General features: G+C 40.4%; 1 protein-coding gene across 1 annotated transcript; it reads right to left on the minus strand.

The window, feature by feature from the left end:
- Positions 1 to 4,994: 4,994 nt before the first annotated feature.
- On the minus strand, positions 4,995 to 17,291 carry wnt4b (wingless-type MMTV integration site family, member 4b). Its single transcript, XM_057833828.1, has 9 exons — positions 16,938 to 17,291; positions 16,215 to 16,434; positions 12,003 to 12,156; positions 9,096 to 9,180; positions 8,802 to 8,933; positions 8,455 to 8,597; positions 8,241 to 8,381; positions 7,924 to 8,086; positions 4,995 to 5,797 (listed from the first exon to the last, which is right to left on the minus strand). The coding sequence occupies exons 2-9, from the start codon at positions 16,301 to 16,303 to the stop codon at positions 5,628 to 5,630; spliced, it is 1,077 nt and encodes a 358-aa protein (XP_057689811.1). The 5' UTR covers positions 16,304 to 16,434; positions 16,938 to 17,291; the 3' UTR covers positions 4,995 to 5,627.
- Positions 17,292 to 17,804: the final 513 nt, after the last annotated feature.

Genomic DNA, 17,804 nt, shown 5'->3' on the forward strand with positions numbered 1-17,804 from the left:
CATGGACTTTTTTTCTCACCTGTTTACTCACGAAATTAAGAAACAGCAGGATACACATACCGATTCGAGCATTTAGTCTCATCCAAGTTGGGACGGGAGGGTCAATTCCTTCATTTTTTGTTCTTGTTTCCGGTCAGACAATGAATATGAAACAAAAGTTCAAAAGTCCAGCTTTTATTTTGTGGTATTTACATCAAGCGTGTTAAGAAAAACACAGGACAGTGTACCTTTTGTTTGAACCCTTCCACTTTTCAAGTGAGTTAAAGTATTTGAACATGTCAGTGATGGGGGTTTTTCTTTGCTCAGGTGTTTCCTTATTTATAGTACTTTTTTGGTTTCGCTTGTGAAAACTGCATTAACTGTTAAAGAGGGGAAATCGATGAGCATTATTGTAAAAACGTTGGATATAGCCAATCAATTCAACAATTTAAATTGAAATGTGCCATATTTTAACTTATTGGCTGCTTGACAGCGCTAGACGTCCAATCTATTTGAAGCGGGTGGCTGACAGCTCATTCGCTGCCACCTTCATGCTTCAAATGGATTGGACATCAACTAGTGATAAACTAATTGGGCGGGGCAGCATCTAGGCTAGAGGTAGAACAAGTTTTATGTTTGAACCCATTGGCTCCCATTGACGACGCTAGACGTTTAATCCATTTGAAGTGGGAGGGCTGACAGTTACTGCAACTTCAATTGGACTAGACATCTAAGGCTACGTCTACACTAGGACGGATAATGGCCTTAAACGTGTAATTAGTTGGACTGTACGGCATATCGGCTACACTAGTATGCCTCTTATCCAAATTAGTTTTTAGACTGATAATGTAGGCGGGTAATGGTACACGCCACCTACGCGCCGCCTAATATGGACTGCTGTCTCCGTACAACATTCGGATACTCAGGAAGGGATGTAATGCCGTCGCTGTTTTTAGTGCGGTATGACGGCATCATAAACAATGGAGGAGGACGGTCACGACGTGGCATTCCTGCTCCTTTTTTTTCCCCACACATTTTTTTTTAACCTTCAAACTATGTCTCAGTAATATGCTTCAATTCAGTGCCCATTTGGGGTCCTCCCATAGCGAATGAGGTGGAGAAGAGCGTTTTTTACAGAGCTCGTCTCTCGAATTGTCTCCGATCAGCCAGCTGCTGGGCTGGCCCCTCCCAACTCAGTGCTGACCAAACATCAGTGCTGTATATAAAAATGCACAGAAGAAAATTAAACCCCGAAAAGTGACCTGCGTGGTACCCCCAGTCAAAGAGGCGCGCGATCCGTTTTTTCCCAGACATTTCTGCCTGTCAAAACTGTTGCCACTTCCAGGATCGCCACCTATATGCTCAAGCAGCCTGGTTGCGGCTTAAAGCCATCTTGCGCCACAACATATGCTTCTATTTGTTATTTTCCAAGTGGTGAGAGCGCAACTGAGCATCGATTGTAACATCCCAAATGATAATGTCAGGCTTCTGTTGTTTTATAAAGATTTATTTCAATCACAGCACGGCGCCTGCTCAAAAGCAGAGCGTGCTCTCCCTTCCAGTCTCGCTCCTGTGTGATGCGTTTAATTGCTATCACGAAAAAAACTGTGATCACATAATAAGTCTAGAAGATGTAGCAATTTCAAAATTTGCTGCAGGCTAGGAATGAGTTTCCGTTCCAGAGGTAAACCGCGCGGGCGATGACTTAACACATGAGGCTTCTCCTTTTTATGCATGCGTAGTTAACGCAAATGCAGGCGTACCTTGCAGAAGCCTGGAGGCCCTTAAACGCACCTTAAAAGTGTGGACAGGTATAAAAATAGTCGGCAAAATACCCTAGGGAAAATGATCCGTCTTAGTGTAGACGTAGCCTAAGGCTGGGTTCATATTGCAGGTCATAATGCACAATTACTAGCTGTCAAACTATTAAAATATTAAATCGAGTTACTTGCAGCTTAAAAATTAATTGTGATTAATCGCAATTCAAACCATCTATAAAATATGGCATATTTTTCTGTAAATTATTGTTGGAATGGAAAGATAAGACACAAGACGGATATAGACATTCAACATACGGTATATAAGTACTGTATTTGTTTATTATAACAATAAATCAACAAGATGGCATTAACATTCTGTGAAAGCGATCCGTGGATAGAAAGACTTGTAGTTCTTAAAAGATAAATGTTAGTACATTTTATATTAAAACCCCTCTAAATGTTTTCATTTTAATAACATTTGTGAAATTTTCAATCAAAAAATAAACTAGTAGCTCGCCATTGTTGATGTCAATAATTACACAATGCTGATGAAGTGCTGAAACCCATAAAATCAATCGCACCCAAGCGCCAGCAGAGGGCGACAAAACAAAAAAAACACAAGTAACAAGTGGACATTACACTGTGCTGTCATTTTAATCTGTTTGAGCCGGGCATGTGCGAATAATGCGTCAAATATTTTAACGTGATTAATTAAAAAAATTAAATACCGCCCGTCAACGCGAGAATTTTGACAGCCCTAACAATTACGATTTTTTTGTCATCTGTTTTTTGGGCGTGCCTGTTCAGACTGCCTTGTCCATTGAGCCTGTTCAAGTATTATGCATGCACACTAATTCGCAGTGCAACACGTGCTGAGCCAACTGATACGCATGCGCAGAAGCATCAAAACATATGATAACACGTGCTGGCTGTGTGTCATTCCAGGGTGATCATATTTTGATTTCCAAAAAGGCGACACAAATAACAGACATTAATAATCCCCGTTTAGTTTTATATTCAAAGTTTATATGTATTGATAGAAAGGATGAAAGCACTTTGCGTCAGTTTGCCCCGATCCGGCCATGTAAGCAAGACTGAAATATTGCCTATTTGGCACACAGAAAGAAAACTGAGCATTATCAGGCTTATCCTTTTCTTAATTTTATTTTTCATTTTAGGACTTTGGCCTGCCTCCTGCGTAAAAGCTGAGTTCAAGCTAGGGGCTAACGCTAATGCACAGCTACATCGCTGCAGTCCTGCCTGCCGCGCCGGCTCTGACGTAATTGCTGCATGAATTCCGATTTGGGACACTTTACAGTTCAGACCGCTGCATTATTCTGGAAATATGTGGCACAGATCAGATTTAAACCACATACGAAAGTAACCCAGATCGGATTTGAAATGGACTACTTCTATGCGCCTTGTCCCATTCAGACAATCACTTTTAATGCCTCACTCCAGTCGGAAAAACAAATCAGATTTATGCATTAAGACTAGGGCCGCTGCTATCGATCATTTTAGTAGTCAATTAATAGATGAACTAGTTTGAATAATTGAGTGATCGGATAAGGAACATAAAAAATTAAAAATACCTGAACTGAGCCTCAAACAGTATAAAAAAAATAGAAGATCTAAGTACAACAAAAGAACAATTGGCTAACTTACATAGCAAAAGTCTACTAGCTTAAATGCTATAATTTTTTTTTTTTTTTTTTTTTACACACAATGCTCTTAACTCATTCACTCCCAGCCATTTTCACCGGAACAAGGCCTTTCGCTCCCGGCCGTTTTACTGGATTTTGACTGATTTTGCAAGGCCTACAGAAAATTCTGTTCTATTGCTATATAAACATGGAACCCACCAAAAGAAAGACTAAACTCTCTTCTTTCAGCAGGAAAAAAATTTAATTCATATATTTTTCCATTCTTTAGAAATCAGCAGTAGAAAATAGCTTAGTTTGAGCAATTTTCCAATTTCTGATGAAAAAACAGAAATTGAGCTTTTTGTGAAAGCATACATTTCAAACATAACTTTGACTTACTTTAACACAGCTATTTTTTGCTTCAGTTACATTCCAACTAACTGAATGTTTTCCTTTTACAACATAAGATGAACAACAAGACATAGAGCTTTTGAGAGCAAAATAACTATTTACACATAACTAACACACTGTTGTTGCTGCGACAGCCACGTAAACTTTTCCCTCATCGCCGCCTGTCTCATAAAGATGCATTTTTATGAGTCTCTGCGGTGTCTGCTCGGTGAGCAGCACGGACTCAACGAGATCGTCCGCTGCACTGGTGTTCCCGTTCGTTCTGCTCGGTCGTCCAGCGCCTGGCATCCCGGGCGTCCTCTTGGTTGTTCTGCTCGGTCGTCCGCCGCCTGGCATCCTTCCGCCGATGCCCCAGCCTTGCTGCCCGGCCGTTCGTTGCTGTTGAATCGGGTTGCGGGTCTTACCAAATACGTTACTGCCCTGTGGTGGCCAGTTTTATTGCTTTAAAATGGATTTTCAGCTTTGTGCTTTGCAGCTCAGTTGAATCAGAACCCAGAGATGTCTCTTATGGGAAAAAAAACGTAAAAGACGTATAACTACGTCTTTGGGACACTTAAACAATTAAAAATAGAATGTATTTATACGTTTTTGGGAGCAAATGAGTTAACAAATGGTTAAGAGCATTAATTAATGCAAATTACGAATGCATTAAAAAACATTAGCTCAAACAAAAACTTAGCTTATGTTGGTCTTTACAGGGAGCAGCTGGATTCAGCCGTGTGAAACGAGTTTGTCATATTCACTGTTGCCACTAGGGCATTGTATCCACCCAAATCAATAAACTAAATGCAAACACTTTCGAAACAAACCATTACAACGCCACTTGAATTAAATACTCAAAGCAGCTAAATTTAATTTGAATATTTTTCTAATCGAATTTCTCAAGTTAATCGATTCATCGTTGCAGCACTAATTAAGACCTGTGGTCTGCACCTACCCTAATAGTGTTAAACTCATTTTGAAGAATCCCATCTTTTGTGAGGTAAGAACCGGGTTGGACCACTTCCTGATTGAAGTCTCACAGTGAAGTATTGATCAATAATTATAAGGTGGCATTGTGATATCATGTCATACAAAAATAAAATACTAGTTGAACCTTAAAATTACATGGATCAAATTTTCAATACAACAAAAACAATTTGGAAGACCTGCAGTTTCTGTAAAGCTGACTAAAAATAAAGGAATCATCAGTCTAGTGGGATAAAACTACAGCGTTTATTAGATGACATGAACAAAGCTAAAAACGACTGTCACGATGGCACAAAAAAAAATGGACAGATGTCAGTAGAAGTTACTCTCAACGGTTGAACATGTCTGCTGAAAACTGAAGTGCAACATTGGGTCCGGTGTGTAATAAATAAATGGACAGAGAGCATGTGAACATAGTAGATAAACCTAGGAAATAATGACTAGTGCTTTTACGTTTCACGGTTAGTGATTCTTGCGTTCAGCTTGAGAGCGTTGTCGTTTCGGTATGAGATTAGCTGTTTTTTCTTTGTTATGGAATGCTGAGCATTATTTCATGAGTGACTCGTGTGCATGCACATCTGTGCTTGCTTTTTGTCGGTTTCAGTATTACAAATGTGTAAAAAGTAACAACGCCCTGTGGGTCAACGTGTAAGTTAGAATTCAGAACAGCCTTTACTGCTTTGTTGTAAAAATGAGTTTAAGTCAGATGATTTAGAGATAAACATGTCATCAGTGGTAGAATAGTCATATACTCATCCTGTGGTTCAGGAGTGTCTGTCTGTCTGGTGTTTTATTGGGGGGTTCTTTCATCTAAAGTGTTAGGTTTATTTGATTAGGGAGGAAAATGATAGTGACTGGAGAGGCTTTAAACTCTGCAGGTGTGAATGGTGACCGTGTTCTTGCACTGCTGGCAGCGGACCGAGCAGCACCAGGAGAACTTGCAGGAGCACCGCTGCACCACCTCAGCCCGGCCCGCTTTGTAGCCGGGCCCGCAGCAAACCAGCTCGCAGCCGTCGGGTGCCAATCGGGAGGTTCCTGAGGGAGATACCAGATAACATGTCAGATTGAATATTATCTGAGTTTTGTTTACAAGATATAAGGTTTACAATATACTGGGTAAATGAACATGAACAGATAAATTGCATCGGATAAAATGTATAAACAAACTGAAAATTGTTGATACCCCTTTCATTAACCTATCTGTTAATGAAAGTAAAACCCACATCCCATCATGTTGCTTGTGACTGAGACCAAGTTTTCTTACTCCTTGATAATCTTGAGATTTTGTGACACCCTGAGATTCAAGAGCCCTGGGTCAACATTACTGGGCCTCCTTCATCAGTTTTTCTTGGTATGTTTCATTTTTTTCATCTGACATAAATCTGGTGCCCCTTGCCAAAGCGTTTCAATTAACAAAAGTTCCGTAAACCTTATATTTCTGATTATAAGCGGTATTCATAGGAACATCGACTAGCTTGGAGATGATCGTCATCTTTCACATGCTTGTCTATCTCGAGTTGTACAAGCAACACCGGTTCAAGGCAAAAAATTTGAAGGTTGTCTTCTGGTCTTGTATTCAATTTCCAGCTAAATGCTAAGAAAACAAAACATGCTTATTGGACAACAACAGAACCAACATCTGACGGTCAACGGAGAACCACTGGATACGGTCGCAGACTTAAAATACTAGAGCTCGATTAAAAGCAACACAGCAGACTGCACGAAAGACATCAATAGATGAAATGGAATAGCAAAAAGGAAAATGATCGAGCTAAACAACATTTGGAAAGACAGAACATTAAGCAACGCCCTGAAACTCAAGCTACTGAGGAGCCTCATTTTTACGTACATAACATACGGAGCAGAGGGATGGACCATCAAACAAAGAGAAATACATGCAGCAGAAATGTGGTCCTATCGAAGACTACTTAGAGTCAGCTGGAAAGAACAAATTTAAGCATTCTCGAAGAACTAAACATTAAGCGACAACTTCTACCAGCAATAATTGAAAAGAAAATGTCTTACTTAGGACAATTCAATTCAGTTTTATTTGTACAGCCCTATATCACAACAAGGTTGTCTCGGAGGGCTTTACAGAGTCAATATGATACACAGTCAGCTACAGTACATGAATGAGATGAGTTCATGTCCTGGGCATCCCTCATCCTTAGACCCTCCATGACGGCAAGGAAAAACTCAAAAATCCCAGTGGGAAAAGAGAAACTTTGGGGAGAACCACAGTCAGGAGAGATCCACTCCCAGGACGGACAGGCTATAGATGCACCACACATAAGTAGTAACAGAAAGTGTAGCATGACGAGAGACATAATTCAAGGAAAGATAGAGAGTCAACGTAAAAGGGGGAGACCAAGAACGGTATACATGGACAACATCAAGAAATGGAGTAACAGCATAATACAGGAAGCTTTTAGAAAGGCAGAGGACAGAAAAACTTGGAGACAGCTAACCAAGGAGGCAGCACGGTCAGCAAGAGACGTCGACGCTGGATATAGAGAGACTCAATTTCCAAAACACTGTCTTGGTCTTGTTTCGGTCTTTAGGGCTTGACACTGGAAAGTTTTGTTTGACGATCTCAATGATTCCTGATTTCAAGCAAGTCTTGGTCGAACCTCAGCCAGGGTCTTCAGTGCAACATCAGTCTCCTTCACTTCCTCTATTCTATTTAGTGTAGTGAGCATGCTGTTTCCAAACAACAGTGACTATTTGTCACCCATTAAATACATCTGGGGTGTTCAAACTGATCCTCAAGGGCGACTGTGTGCAGATTTTTGTTGCAACTGATCCAGCACAGACAGTTTAACCAATGAGATTTCTTCCAAAACAAGCAGCACCTCATTGCAACGAACTGATTACACTTGTAAAACACCATATTGGTGAAAATCTGTTGTCTCAATCGATTGGAATGGGCAGTATACCCCTGAATTACAGGATACAACTTGGTCGAACATGCCCCTGTGATGACATTATTTTTCCAAGAGATGCACCATAAGTTTTCTCCAGGTGTTTTTCATGTATTACTTCTAAAATAATTCTTTTGAATCAGACAACTCAGAACACTTGGGGAGACCATCTCCTGGACAGTTTGCTTTTTTTTTTTAGTGTGTAAACTTATGGTATCAACTGTAATTAGGAAAACTCACCATTACATCTCCTGCCGGCGGTCCCAGGAATACCGTTGTCAGGGTCCAGGAGACAGAAGTCTGGAGAAGGTGCAAGGTACACCAGGTCTCTGGCAGCAGGGGGTTTCACTAGTGGGTCACGAGGGAGCAGAGCAGTCCTGGATCCGATTCGAGTCAGGCGTACCTACCGGAAGAACTGTGGTCATTTCGTGTAAGTTTAACTTAGGTTTTTGTTCATTAAAGCCCTAAAATCTAATGAAAGGTAAATTTCTTGGTTGATTTTTAACGGAATGACCCATCATGTGAATTTGATTAGCCGACGCGTGTCCGTATGGTACCTCCGTTGCTCCGTCAAAGCGCTCCTTTAGCACGATGCTGACACGCCGGAAAGGCGGCATGACTTTCCAGCAGGTCCTCAACTCACAGGAGCCAGACACGCCGTGACACTTGCACTCTAACTGCATGTTGTGAAGGATGGCCTGAGGGTGGGAATAGTTGAAAATGATGGCATGATTTCCAAAGCTGAAGGGGGGAAAAAAAAAAACTGATTACCTTTCGGCCGGCTTCGTTGTTGTGAAGGTTCATTAGCGGTCGGCCGGCCGATAGACCTCGGGCTCGTTCTGGTTCATCCACAAAAGTTTGTGAGAAGCCCACTCCATAGGATAGGTTGTCACTGCAGCCAGACCATTGAAAACCTGTATGTAAAAATGCAAAATCATGTAAATAATGTGACTGTGTTTAACTCGTCTCATTTAAAGTCAGGATTTCCCTTTTCAAACCCCAAATATTCCCTCTGGACAGCTTTTGACACTTTGAAATGACAGTGGTGTCCTTCTTTCTGAGTCACTGCGCCTTTAACCCCGTGTCGCAGTTTTCCACGTAACGGAATCCATGCTCACCCTCGGGGCTCACCCCTCTGACCTTCCTGTCACAGCCGCACCGCTCCAGCTCGCCGCGCGTGCACGCCCGGGTCACGGCCACCGCCACAGCTGCAGAGGACAGAGCGTGCACGAAGGCTGCCTCGCGAGTGCCTGTTTAAAAATAGACAATTAGGTAAGAACACATGCAGGAATGCAAATCATTTGCTGCCGTTGGTGGTGATAATCGCTGCCAGCCTTTACAGGCAAAAAAGAATTTACGTCTATTGCGATGAATGACAAGCCAAGAGTGAAGTGATTAAATTGGGGACATACCTTGGTTCATGACTCTGCCAAATACATTGATCCCTCGCGGGGTAGTGGAACAGTTCCAGCGGCGGTTCCGGAACTGGTGCTGACACTGCATTGGATGTGTAAACACATTTGCGATTAAATTAACATCCAAACCAAGACTTTAAATCAGAGGTCTCAAATTCAACGTATCAGGTGTTCCACAAAAAAGTGTTTCAAATATTCGATTATGTAATAAAAGTTAAGAAGTTCAAGTTACAGAGAACTGGAACAAGATTGAACCTTTCTCGGTCCACTCATCGCTGGTATTTCGCATGACTTTCAACATTCTTTTACTTTTTCTGAAATTGGCTACACCTGTCACCCACCTCTGTCTTCACAGAAGGTTTTGATAAAGACCTGGGTGACAAGATGTACACTGCTCAAAAAATAAAAGGAACACTAACGTAACACATTGTAGATATGAAGGAATGAAATACTTGTGTTCAATAATTTGTTCTTTCCATGGTTTAATGACAACAAAGTCACACAAAAGTTAACATGAAAAGATACATGAAAATCATGTATCAGCTAGGGCTGTCAAATGATTAAATTTTTTAATGGAGTTAATTACAGCTTAAAAATTAATTAATTGTAATTAATCGCAATTAAAACCATTTATAAAATATGCCATATTTTTCAGTAAATTATTGTTGGAATGGAAAGATAAGACACAAGACGGATATATACATTCAACATACGGTACATAAGTGTGTCTATTATAAGAATAAATTAACAAGATGGCATTAACATTCTGTTAAAGCGATCCATGGATAGATGTAGTTCTTAAAAGATAAATGTTAAAACAAGTTAACGAAATTTGCGTCAAATATTTTAACGTGATTAATTTAAAAAATTACCGCCCGTTAACGCGATAATTTTGACAGCCCTAGTATCAACCCATGGAGGTCTGGATTTGGGGTTGTACTCAAAATTAAAGTGGAAAAACACTACATGCTGATCCAACTTTGATGTAACCTCCTTTAAACAAGTCAGAATGAGGCCCAGTAGTGTGTGTGTGGCCTCCATGTGCCTGTATGACCTCCCTACAACGCCTGGGCATGATTCCAATGAGGCCATGGAAGGTGTCCTGGGGGATCTCCCAGATCTGGACCAGGGCATCACTGAGCTCCTGGACAGTCTGAGGAGCAACCTGGCGGCGCCAGATGGACCTAAACATAATGTCCCAGAGGTGTTCTATTGGATTTAGGTCAGGTGAACGTGGGGGCCAGTCAATGTTATCAGTTCCCCTTCAGGAACTGTTTGCATATATCAGCCACATGAGGTTGGGCATTGTCGTGGACCAGGAGGAACCCAGGTCCTACTGCACAAGTGTAGCTTATGACAAGGGGTTGAAGGATGTAATTCCGATACGTAATAGCAGTCAGGGTGCCATTATCTAACCTTCCAGGGATATGCGTCCCATGACCGTCACTGACACACCACCTGAATGTTTTCCAGCAACATAACGTTCTCCATGGCATCTCCGGACCCTTTCACATCTGTCGTATGTGCTCAGGTTGAACCTGCTTTCATCAGTGAAGAGCACAGAGCCAGTGGCGTAGTTGCAAATTCTGGTGGTCTATGGCAAATGCCAGTCGAGCTCTACGGTGATTGGCAGTGAGTATGGGGCTCACGACAGGACATCGGGCCCTAAGGCCATCCTCATGGAGCCTGTTTCTGATTGTTTGGTCAGAACCCCTCACACCAGTGGCATCATTTTGAAGGGTTCTGGCAGTGCTCATCCTGTTCCTCCTTGAAGAAAGGAGTGGATACCAATACTGTGAAGGTTTAAGGACTTTCTACGGCCTTGCCCAGCTCTCCTGGAGTAACAATCTGTCTCCTGGAATCTCCTACAGGCCGCCAGGTTGTTCCTCAGACTGTCTCGGAGCTCAGTGATTCCCCGGTTCAGATCTGGGAGGAGATCCCTCAGGAGAACATCCGCCACCTCATCAGGAGCATGCCCAGGCGTTGCAGGGAGGTCATACAGGCACGCGGAGGCCACACACACTACTGAGCCTCGTTTTGACTTGTTTAAAGGACATTACATGCAAGTTGGACCAGCCTGTAGTGTGTTTTTCCACTTTAATTTTTAGTGCAACTCTAAAGCCGGACCTCCATGAGTTGATACATTTGATTTTCATGGATAATTTTTGTGTGCCTTTGTTGTCAGAACATTCAATTATGCTCAAGGATACTTAGATGAGGTCACCAAGGTGGAGAATTGAACCCACAACCTCTAGGTTAGCGAATGACTATTCTACCCATTCAGTGGCGGGAGTGTCCTGAATCACCTCCTGCCATTGGGACATACCTGAAACATCTCTGCAGAGAGGCACCTAGACAGCATCCTGGATCAAATACCCAAGCCAACATATCTGGCTTCTCTCAATGGGAAGGAATAACCACTCGACTTTGAGTCCCTTTTGAATGACCATAATAATATTAAAATATTGTCCAGCAGGCCCCAGGGCGGCACGTTTAGAACCCTTGCTCTAAATTTGCTATTGGTTTGACCTATCCCGATTCCCACTTCAACATGAGTATCTCACTGTCTGACAGTGTAAATCAAAACGGAGGATTATCATCTTTGTCAGGGCACAATATAATTTCATACAGCTCTTCTAATGGCTCTCGTAAAATTATCGCAGTTGCTTCCACTTTATGACAGCCAGGAGCAGCCTTCATGTTTTATGGACCTAAAATATGAGCGATGCCTCTCACTGTCTCCTAAATATCTTTCAGTTGACAATCGCAGTGTCCGAAATGTCAAATAAAACGGTTCTGTAGTTCTAAAATGGATTCCATAAAAACAAAATGGAAACGTTTATTGCAAAGTTGTTGTAAAGTACATAACAGCACAGTTGTTAACAAGAGAAAATGGCGGCCTACCTCCTCTATGACCATCTCAGCAGCTTTCCGTACGGACTCCATGACCTCCCCCCGTGCCCTGCACACCCCCACCTGCCCTGGGGTCAGCCCCCTTAGCCGCGCACAGGGGGCGGCGCCAGACACGGGCCTGGAGCGAGGCAGCCTCGCCAAGGAGCTGAAGACACAGGGTGGAGGGTTATGATAATGTTTCAGATCCATTGACGACAAAGTCCAATCCATTTTTTTGCTACCACCCCTTCCAGTTGAAATGGATTGGACGTCCATCGCCGTCTTGTGACAGCCTAAAAATGTATACTTCGAGAGTAGGGGTGTCAAACTCATCTTTGTTGGGGGCCCACATTGTAGTTAAGGTTTCATTCAGAGTGCCATTATCTGTGCCAACTAGGGCTGCCACAATTAATCGACTAATCAACTTGATTGTTAATAAATCGTTTAGGGAAATTGTTGACCGAAAAACTGTACAAATACTTTTTTTTGTTGTTTTTTTTTTTTTTTTTTTTTGGGAGCCTGTAATCTGTTATGATTAAATATGTGCATACATACAGTCATGGACAAAATTATTGGCACCCCTGTAATTTTTCCAGATAATACAGTTTCTCTCAGACATTAACGCAATTACAAATGTTTTAAGTATGAATTAGGGCTGTCAAACGATTAAAATTTTTAATCGAGTTAATCACTGCTTAAAAATTAATTGAAATTAATCGCAATTCAAACCATCTATAAAATATGCCATATTTTTCTGTAAATTATTGTTGGAATGGAAAGATAAGACGGATATATACATTCGACATACTGTACATAAGTACTGTATTTGTTTATTATAAGAATAAATCAACAAGATGGCATTAACATTATTAACATTCTGTTAAAGCGATCCATGGATAGAAAGACTTGTAGTTCTTAAAAGATAAATGTTAGTACAAGTTATAGAAATTTTATATTAAAACCCCTGTTAATGTTTTCGTTTTAATAAAATTTGTAAAATTTTCAAAACAACAATGTCATTAACTACACAATGCTCATGGTGCTGAAACCTATATAATCAGTCGCACCCAAGCACCAGCAGAGGGCGACAAAACACCAAAAAACACAAGTGACAAGTGGACATGACACTGTGCTGTCATTTTAATCTGAGCGGGGCATGTGCGTTAAATGCGTCAAATATTTTAACGTGATTAATTTTAAAAAATACCGCCCGTTAACGCGATAATTTTGACAGCCCTAGTATGAATGTGTTTATTTTTTGGATTTGCATTGGAAAAACACAAAAAAGCTGAAGAGAAAAGCCAAAATGTACACAATTTAACACAGAATGCAAAAAATGGGCTGGACAAAATTGTTAGCACCCTCAACCCAATGTTTGGTTGCGCATCCTTTAGAAGAAATAACAGAAAGCAATCGCTTCCTATAACCATCAACAAGTTTCGTGCACCTCTCAGATGGAATTTTGGACCACTCTTCTTTTGAGAACTGTTCCTGTTCTCTCAGATTTTAAGGGTGCCTTCTTGCAACAGCAATTTTGCGATCTCTCCGTAGGTGTTCAATGGGATTTAGATCCGGACACATTGATGGCCACCTCAGAATTCTCCAGCACGTTGTCTCCAACCATTTCTTGGTGCTATTTGAGGTATGTTTTGGGTCATTGTCCTGTTGGTTCACCCATGACCTCTGATGCAGACCCAGTTTTCTGACACTACACCCTACATTGCGGCCCAAAACATTTTAATAGTCTCCAGATTTCATGACTCCTTGCACACTGTCAAGGCAACGAGTGCCAGAGGTAGCAAAACTACCCCAAAATATTGTTGGATCTCCACCATGTTTGACTATAGGCACTGTGTTATTTTCTTTGTAAGCCTCATTCTTTTTTCTGGCACTGGGTGTCTTGACTGCAAGGAGTCGTGAAATATGAAAACTATTAAAATGTTTTGGGACTGAATATAGGGTGTAGACCAGTGGTTCTTGACCTTGCTAAAGGTACTGATTCCCACAAGTTTCACATGTGGATTCACCAAACCCATCGGAATTAGATGACAAAGCAATTTTTTTCAAATTCAAAACCATCTCTGTATATCGAAGTTAGCAAGCTAATAATTTAGCAAATTCCCGCTCAAAATTCTTCTCATTTTGACAGCATGTTTTATAAACAGGTCAAAGTTTTGCCCATTGGTCTGTTGTATTTCTTCATACCAAGTGCGAGTCAACCTTCCACTGAGCAAACCAGTGCCTCTTCCTATCAGATCTAGGACTAACTGTTAAATGTAAATCGGGAGCAAATCAGTTCAAAAACTAGTTTGAAAAGCCACTTTGCCTGGATTTAATCAGCGTACAAAAATATGGCTGTGAAGTATGGGGGTGGGTCAGTGATGCTTTGGGGCTGTTTTGCTTCCAAAGGCCCTGGGAACTTGTTAGGGTGCATGGCATCATGAATAATTTGAAATACCAGGACATTTTAAATCAAAATCTGTTGTCCTCTGCCCGAAAGCTGAAGATGGGTCGTCACTGGGTCTTTCAGCAAGACAATGACCCTAAACATGTGGCCAAATCTACACAGAAATGGTTCACCAGACACAAAATCAAGCTCCTCCCATGGCCATCTCAGTCCCCAGACCTTGTTTTGTTGGCAAAAGGGGGTTGTACAAAGTATAACACCAGGGGTGCTAATGACTGTGACACACATTATTTGATGTCAAGTATTTTTTTCTTTATGTGGGATTTTTTCCCCACTGAATGAATGCACTTGTATTGAAGTTTGGATTTTTCTCTTTTTTTCAATTAAGGTGCCATATTATTTGAATAAAAATAAAAAATATTAGAAGCTAAAAAACACATCTTTTTCAGGGGTGCCAATAATTATGGAGGGCACTGTATATGTTATATTAATTTCTCGACAATGTTGAGTGGTCTTAAGACAAATTTTTATTTTTTGCATTCTGGATAATTAAGAGATTATTAACAAGTTTGTATTGATTGTGTATTGTAATATAATTTGAGTTATGTTCAAATATTGAAATATAAATTTGCTAATTAAATCCAGACATTTATTCTGGAAGTTTTCAAACTGTTTCTTTAGTAGTTTTTGAAAACAACGGTTTGAATGGAACAGTGTATCACCTGAACCAATACATATGAAAGTTAGTTTAAGTCAATACAAATGTATTTTGCATTGATTATTTAGCCTATCCATTAATTAGGTTCATATTAATGAGAAATGTATCCCTGATCCCAATTCCCCCGATCTGTTTCGTCTTACTAATGTCCCGTCCCCAGCAAAAAGTACATGTAGGTTATGCTTTTATATCGTCCCTGCCAATGTTGAGACCAAACCTACGCCATTGTTTTACATATTGGTTTAACTGCAATTTTTATTTTTGCATTTAAAAAAGTGAAAAATAGTAAAGATTGTCTTTAATTCATTTTTGAAGATTTTTTTTTTTTTTTCATAAAAGAAAAACAATTTCCATTTTTTTATTTGAAAGAAAATGTATTTTTGATTTTCTAGTTAAATAAACGGTAAATATTCTCATTTCTTTATTTATCAATATTTCATTTAGGACTACAGGAATAATAATTTTTTATCTGAAAACATTTTTCAAAAAAAGGAAAAACGACACCCAATTTTAAGAGAAAAATACATCCACTTTATTTAAATTAAAGCAAATTTAGAAAATGATAAATACTTTAAATTTTAGAAATATAGATACAAAACGAGAAAATCATGTCCTTTGTTTCAAATGTTAAAAAGAAAAACTCTCGATCTTTAATTAAAGACTACAGAAATTTTTGTCAAATTATACTTTAGTGCGAAACATAAATTCGACACATGATTTAATTTCGTGGGCCGCTCATAATGATGTTGTGGGCCAGAACTTGCCCCCGAACCATAAGTTTGACATCTTTGCTCGAGAGCTTTAGTTTTTTCACCTTTGCAGTTTAGTGACGCACATCAGCACTCGAGGGGGGCACATAAAGAACGACGTGTTAATAAGTCGCAGAACTTTTAGTAGGGGACAAAAACGAGGGGACAAGCGGGGCAAAGAAGACGGAGAATCCCAAATGACGGCAAAGAGAAAGAAAAGGGAAAGGTCAGCGGTGAAGATACAATGAAAAAAGCGGGGAGTCGCTGAAAAGGGACGGGGAGACATGTCACCATCTTTTAAACGTTATAGCATGACAAACAAACTCCCCTCTTTGGCGTGTCCGACTTACAGCCAGTTGGTTGCCGTGGTGGGCTGCGTCGCCCATAGCAACAGGAGGAGGAGCGGTGCCGTGAGATTGACAGTAGAGACGCTTGGCATCAGACAGTCCGGCCGTCGTACCGTTGGCGTGCGGCAGGTCAGGCGGGGTTTCTGGACAGCGCCGAGCTGTCCTTCCGTCACTCTTCTGCTCTATGTTCCTGCCCCCGAACCTGGGGTTGATCCCCTCATAGCTGAAAGTCAGACTTTTTTTGGTTATCCATGCCACCAATATAGATTGACCAATTAGTGGTTCCACAATCTATGGATTGACTTTTGAGATTTTTTTCGTGTGAACTCAACGAAGTTGAGGAAGGTTCGGTTATTCAAGTTGTTCATGAACAATGTCGGAAAGCTGACGTGTTTTATTTTGAAAGGAAGACAAAAAACAAAGCAACAACGTTTCTTCTTGAAAAGACGGTGCTGTTTTTTTTAAGTTAAAAACAAATACAAATTGCAATTAAACTGAATAATTTTTTTAAAAATTCCTTGCTCTTTTAGAAAATATATTTGTTAAAATTATTATTTGTAGAAACAATAATATAAAAAGTACCACATTGTCTTCTATTTTTGGGCACTTAATTTTTTAAAATAACTTTTTAAGAAAAGTAGTTGATCTTGACTTGTCCTCGCGCTCTTTTCTGGAATTTAAAAAATATAAACAAATCAAGAACTGAGATGTGAAAGTCAATCTTACCAGTCCGTAGTGCTGTGGTATCCAGTTTAATATTTGCAGATCAAAATGAAATTTAATCCAAGTAGTTTTAATGTTTCTTGTGTCACTTTCCACTTGGGCGTCGACTGCGAAGCATGCTCGTGTGGAGGTTTTCCCACAAAGTGCACGCCGGTTCTTCAGACTTCTCAAAAACAAGTCCACGTGTTGACTTGAAGGGAACAAAAGAACCAGTCCCCTTGAAAATAAATGAGCTTTCAAACATCCGGTAGCATCGATCAACAATCAGTTTTGAGCGCCGTGTCAGCGCCTTCCATTGTGCGCTCAGGGAGGCGATGAGAACAAATTCCAGGTTGGAGCAGCAACTGATGGGTTATAAAGAAGCCACCGGGGTGAGGGTGGGAGTGAGGACGGGCGTGATGCGGGGTGAGGATGGATGCACGCTCAAGAGGAGGGAGGGGGGCATTGCCACCTCAGTTGTGAACAGGAATACGCGTGGAAAATGTTTGATTGGGGGAATGGAAGTGACTAACTGGGTTGCAATGCAGTCTTTTTACTGAAATAGGTTGGTAATTAGATTGTGAAAAAAAGAGTTATCAATAGTATTGATTTAAAAAAACCCACACAAATTGGAAAATCTGTTGTGATATTTTCCTTCATTTAAAAAGTATTGTTTGCATAGTACTGTATTTGATGTGACAAGTCCATAATACTGTTTATGATACTTCACAAAGAAATGATGACAGTACTAATATGGTTCAAATTTTGAAGACTTTTCTGCAAAAAAAAACAATCTATATTGAAAAAAAATGATGCCAATAACTTAAATTTCTAGCATTTCCATAGAAAAAAAGATGTACTCCAAGTATTGTGTATATTTGGTAATGTTTT

Source organism: Corythoichthys intestinalis, chromosome 4 (assembly GCF_030265065.1).
Source record: "Corythoichthys intestinalis isolate RoL2023-P3 chromosome 4, ASM3026506v1, whole genome shotgun sequence".
Classification (NCBI taxonomy): Eukaryota; Metazoa; Chordata; class Actinopteri; order Syngnathiformes; family Syngnathidae; genus Corythoichthys; species Corythoichthys intestinalis.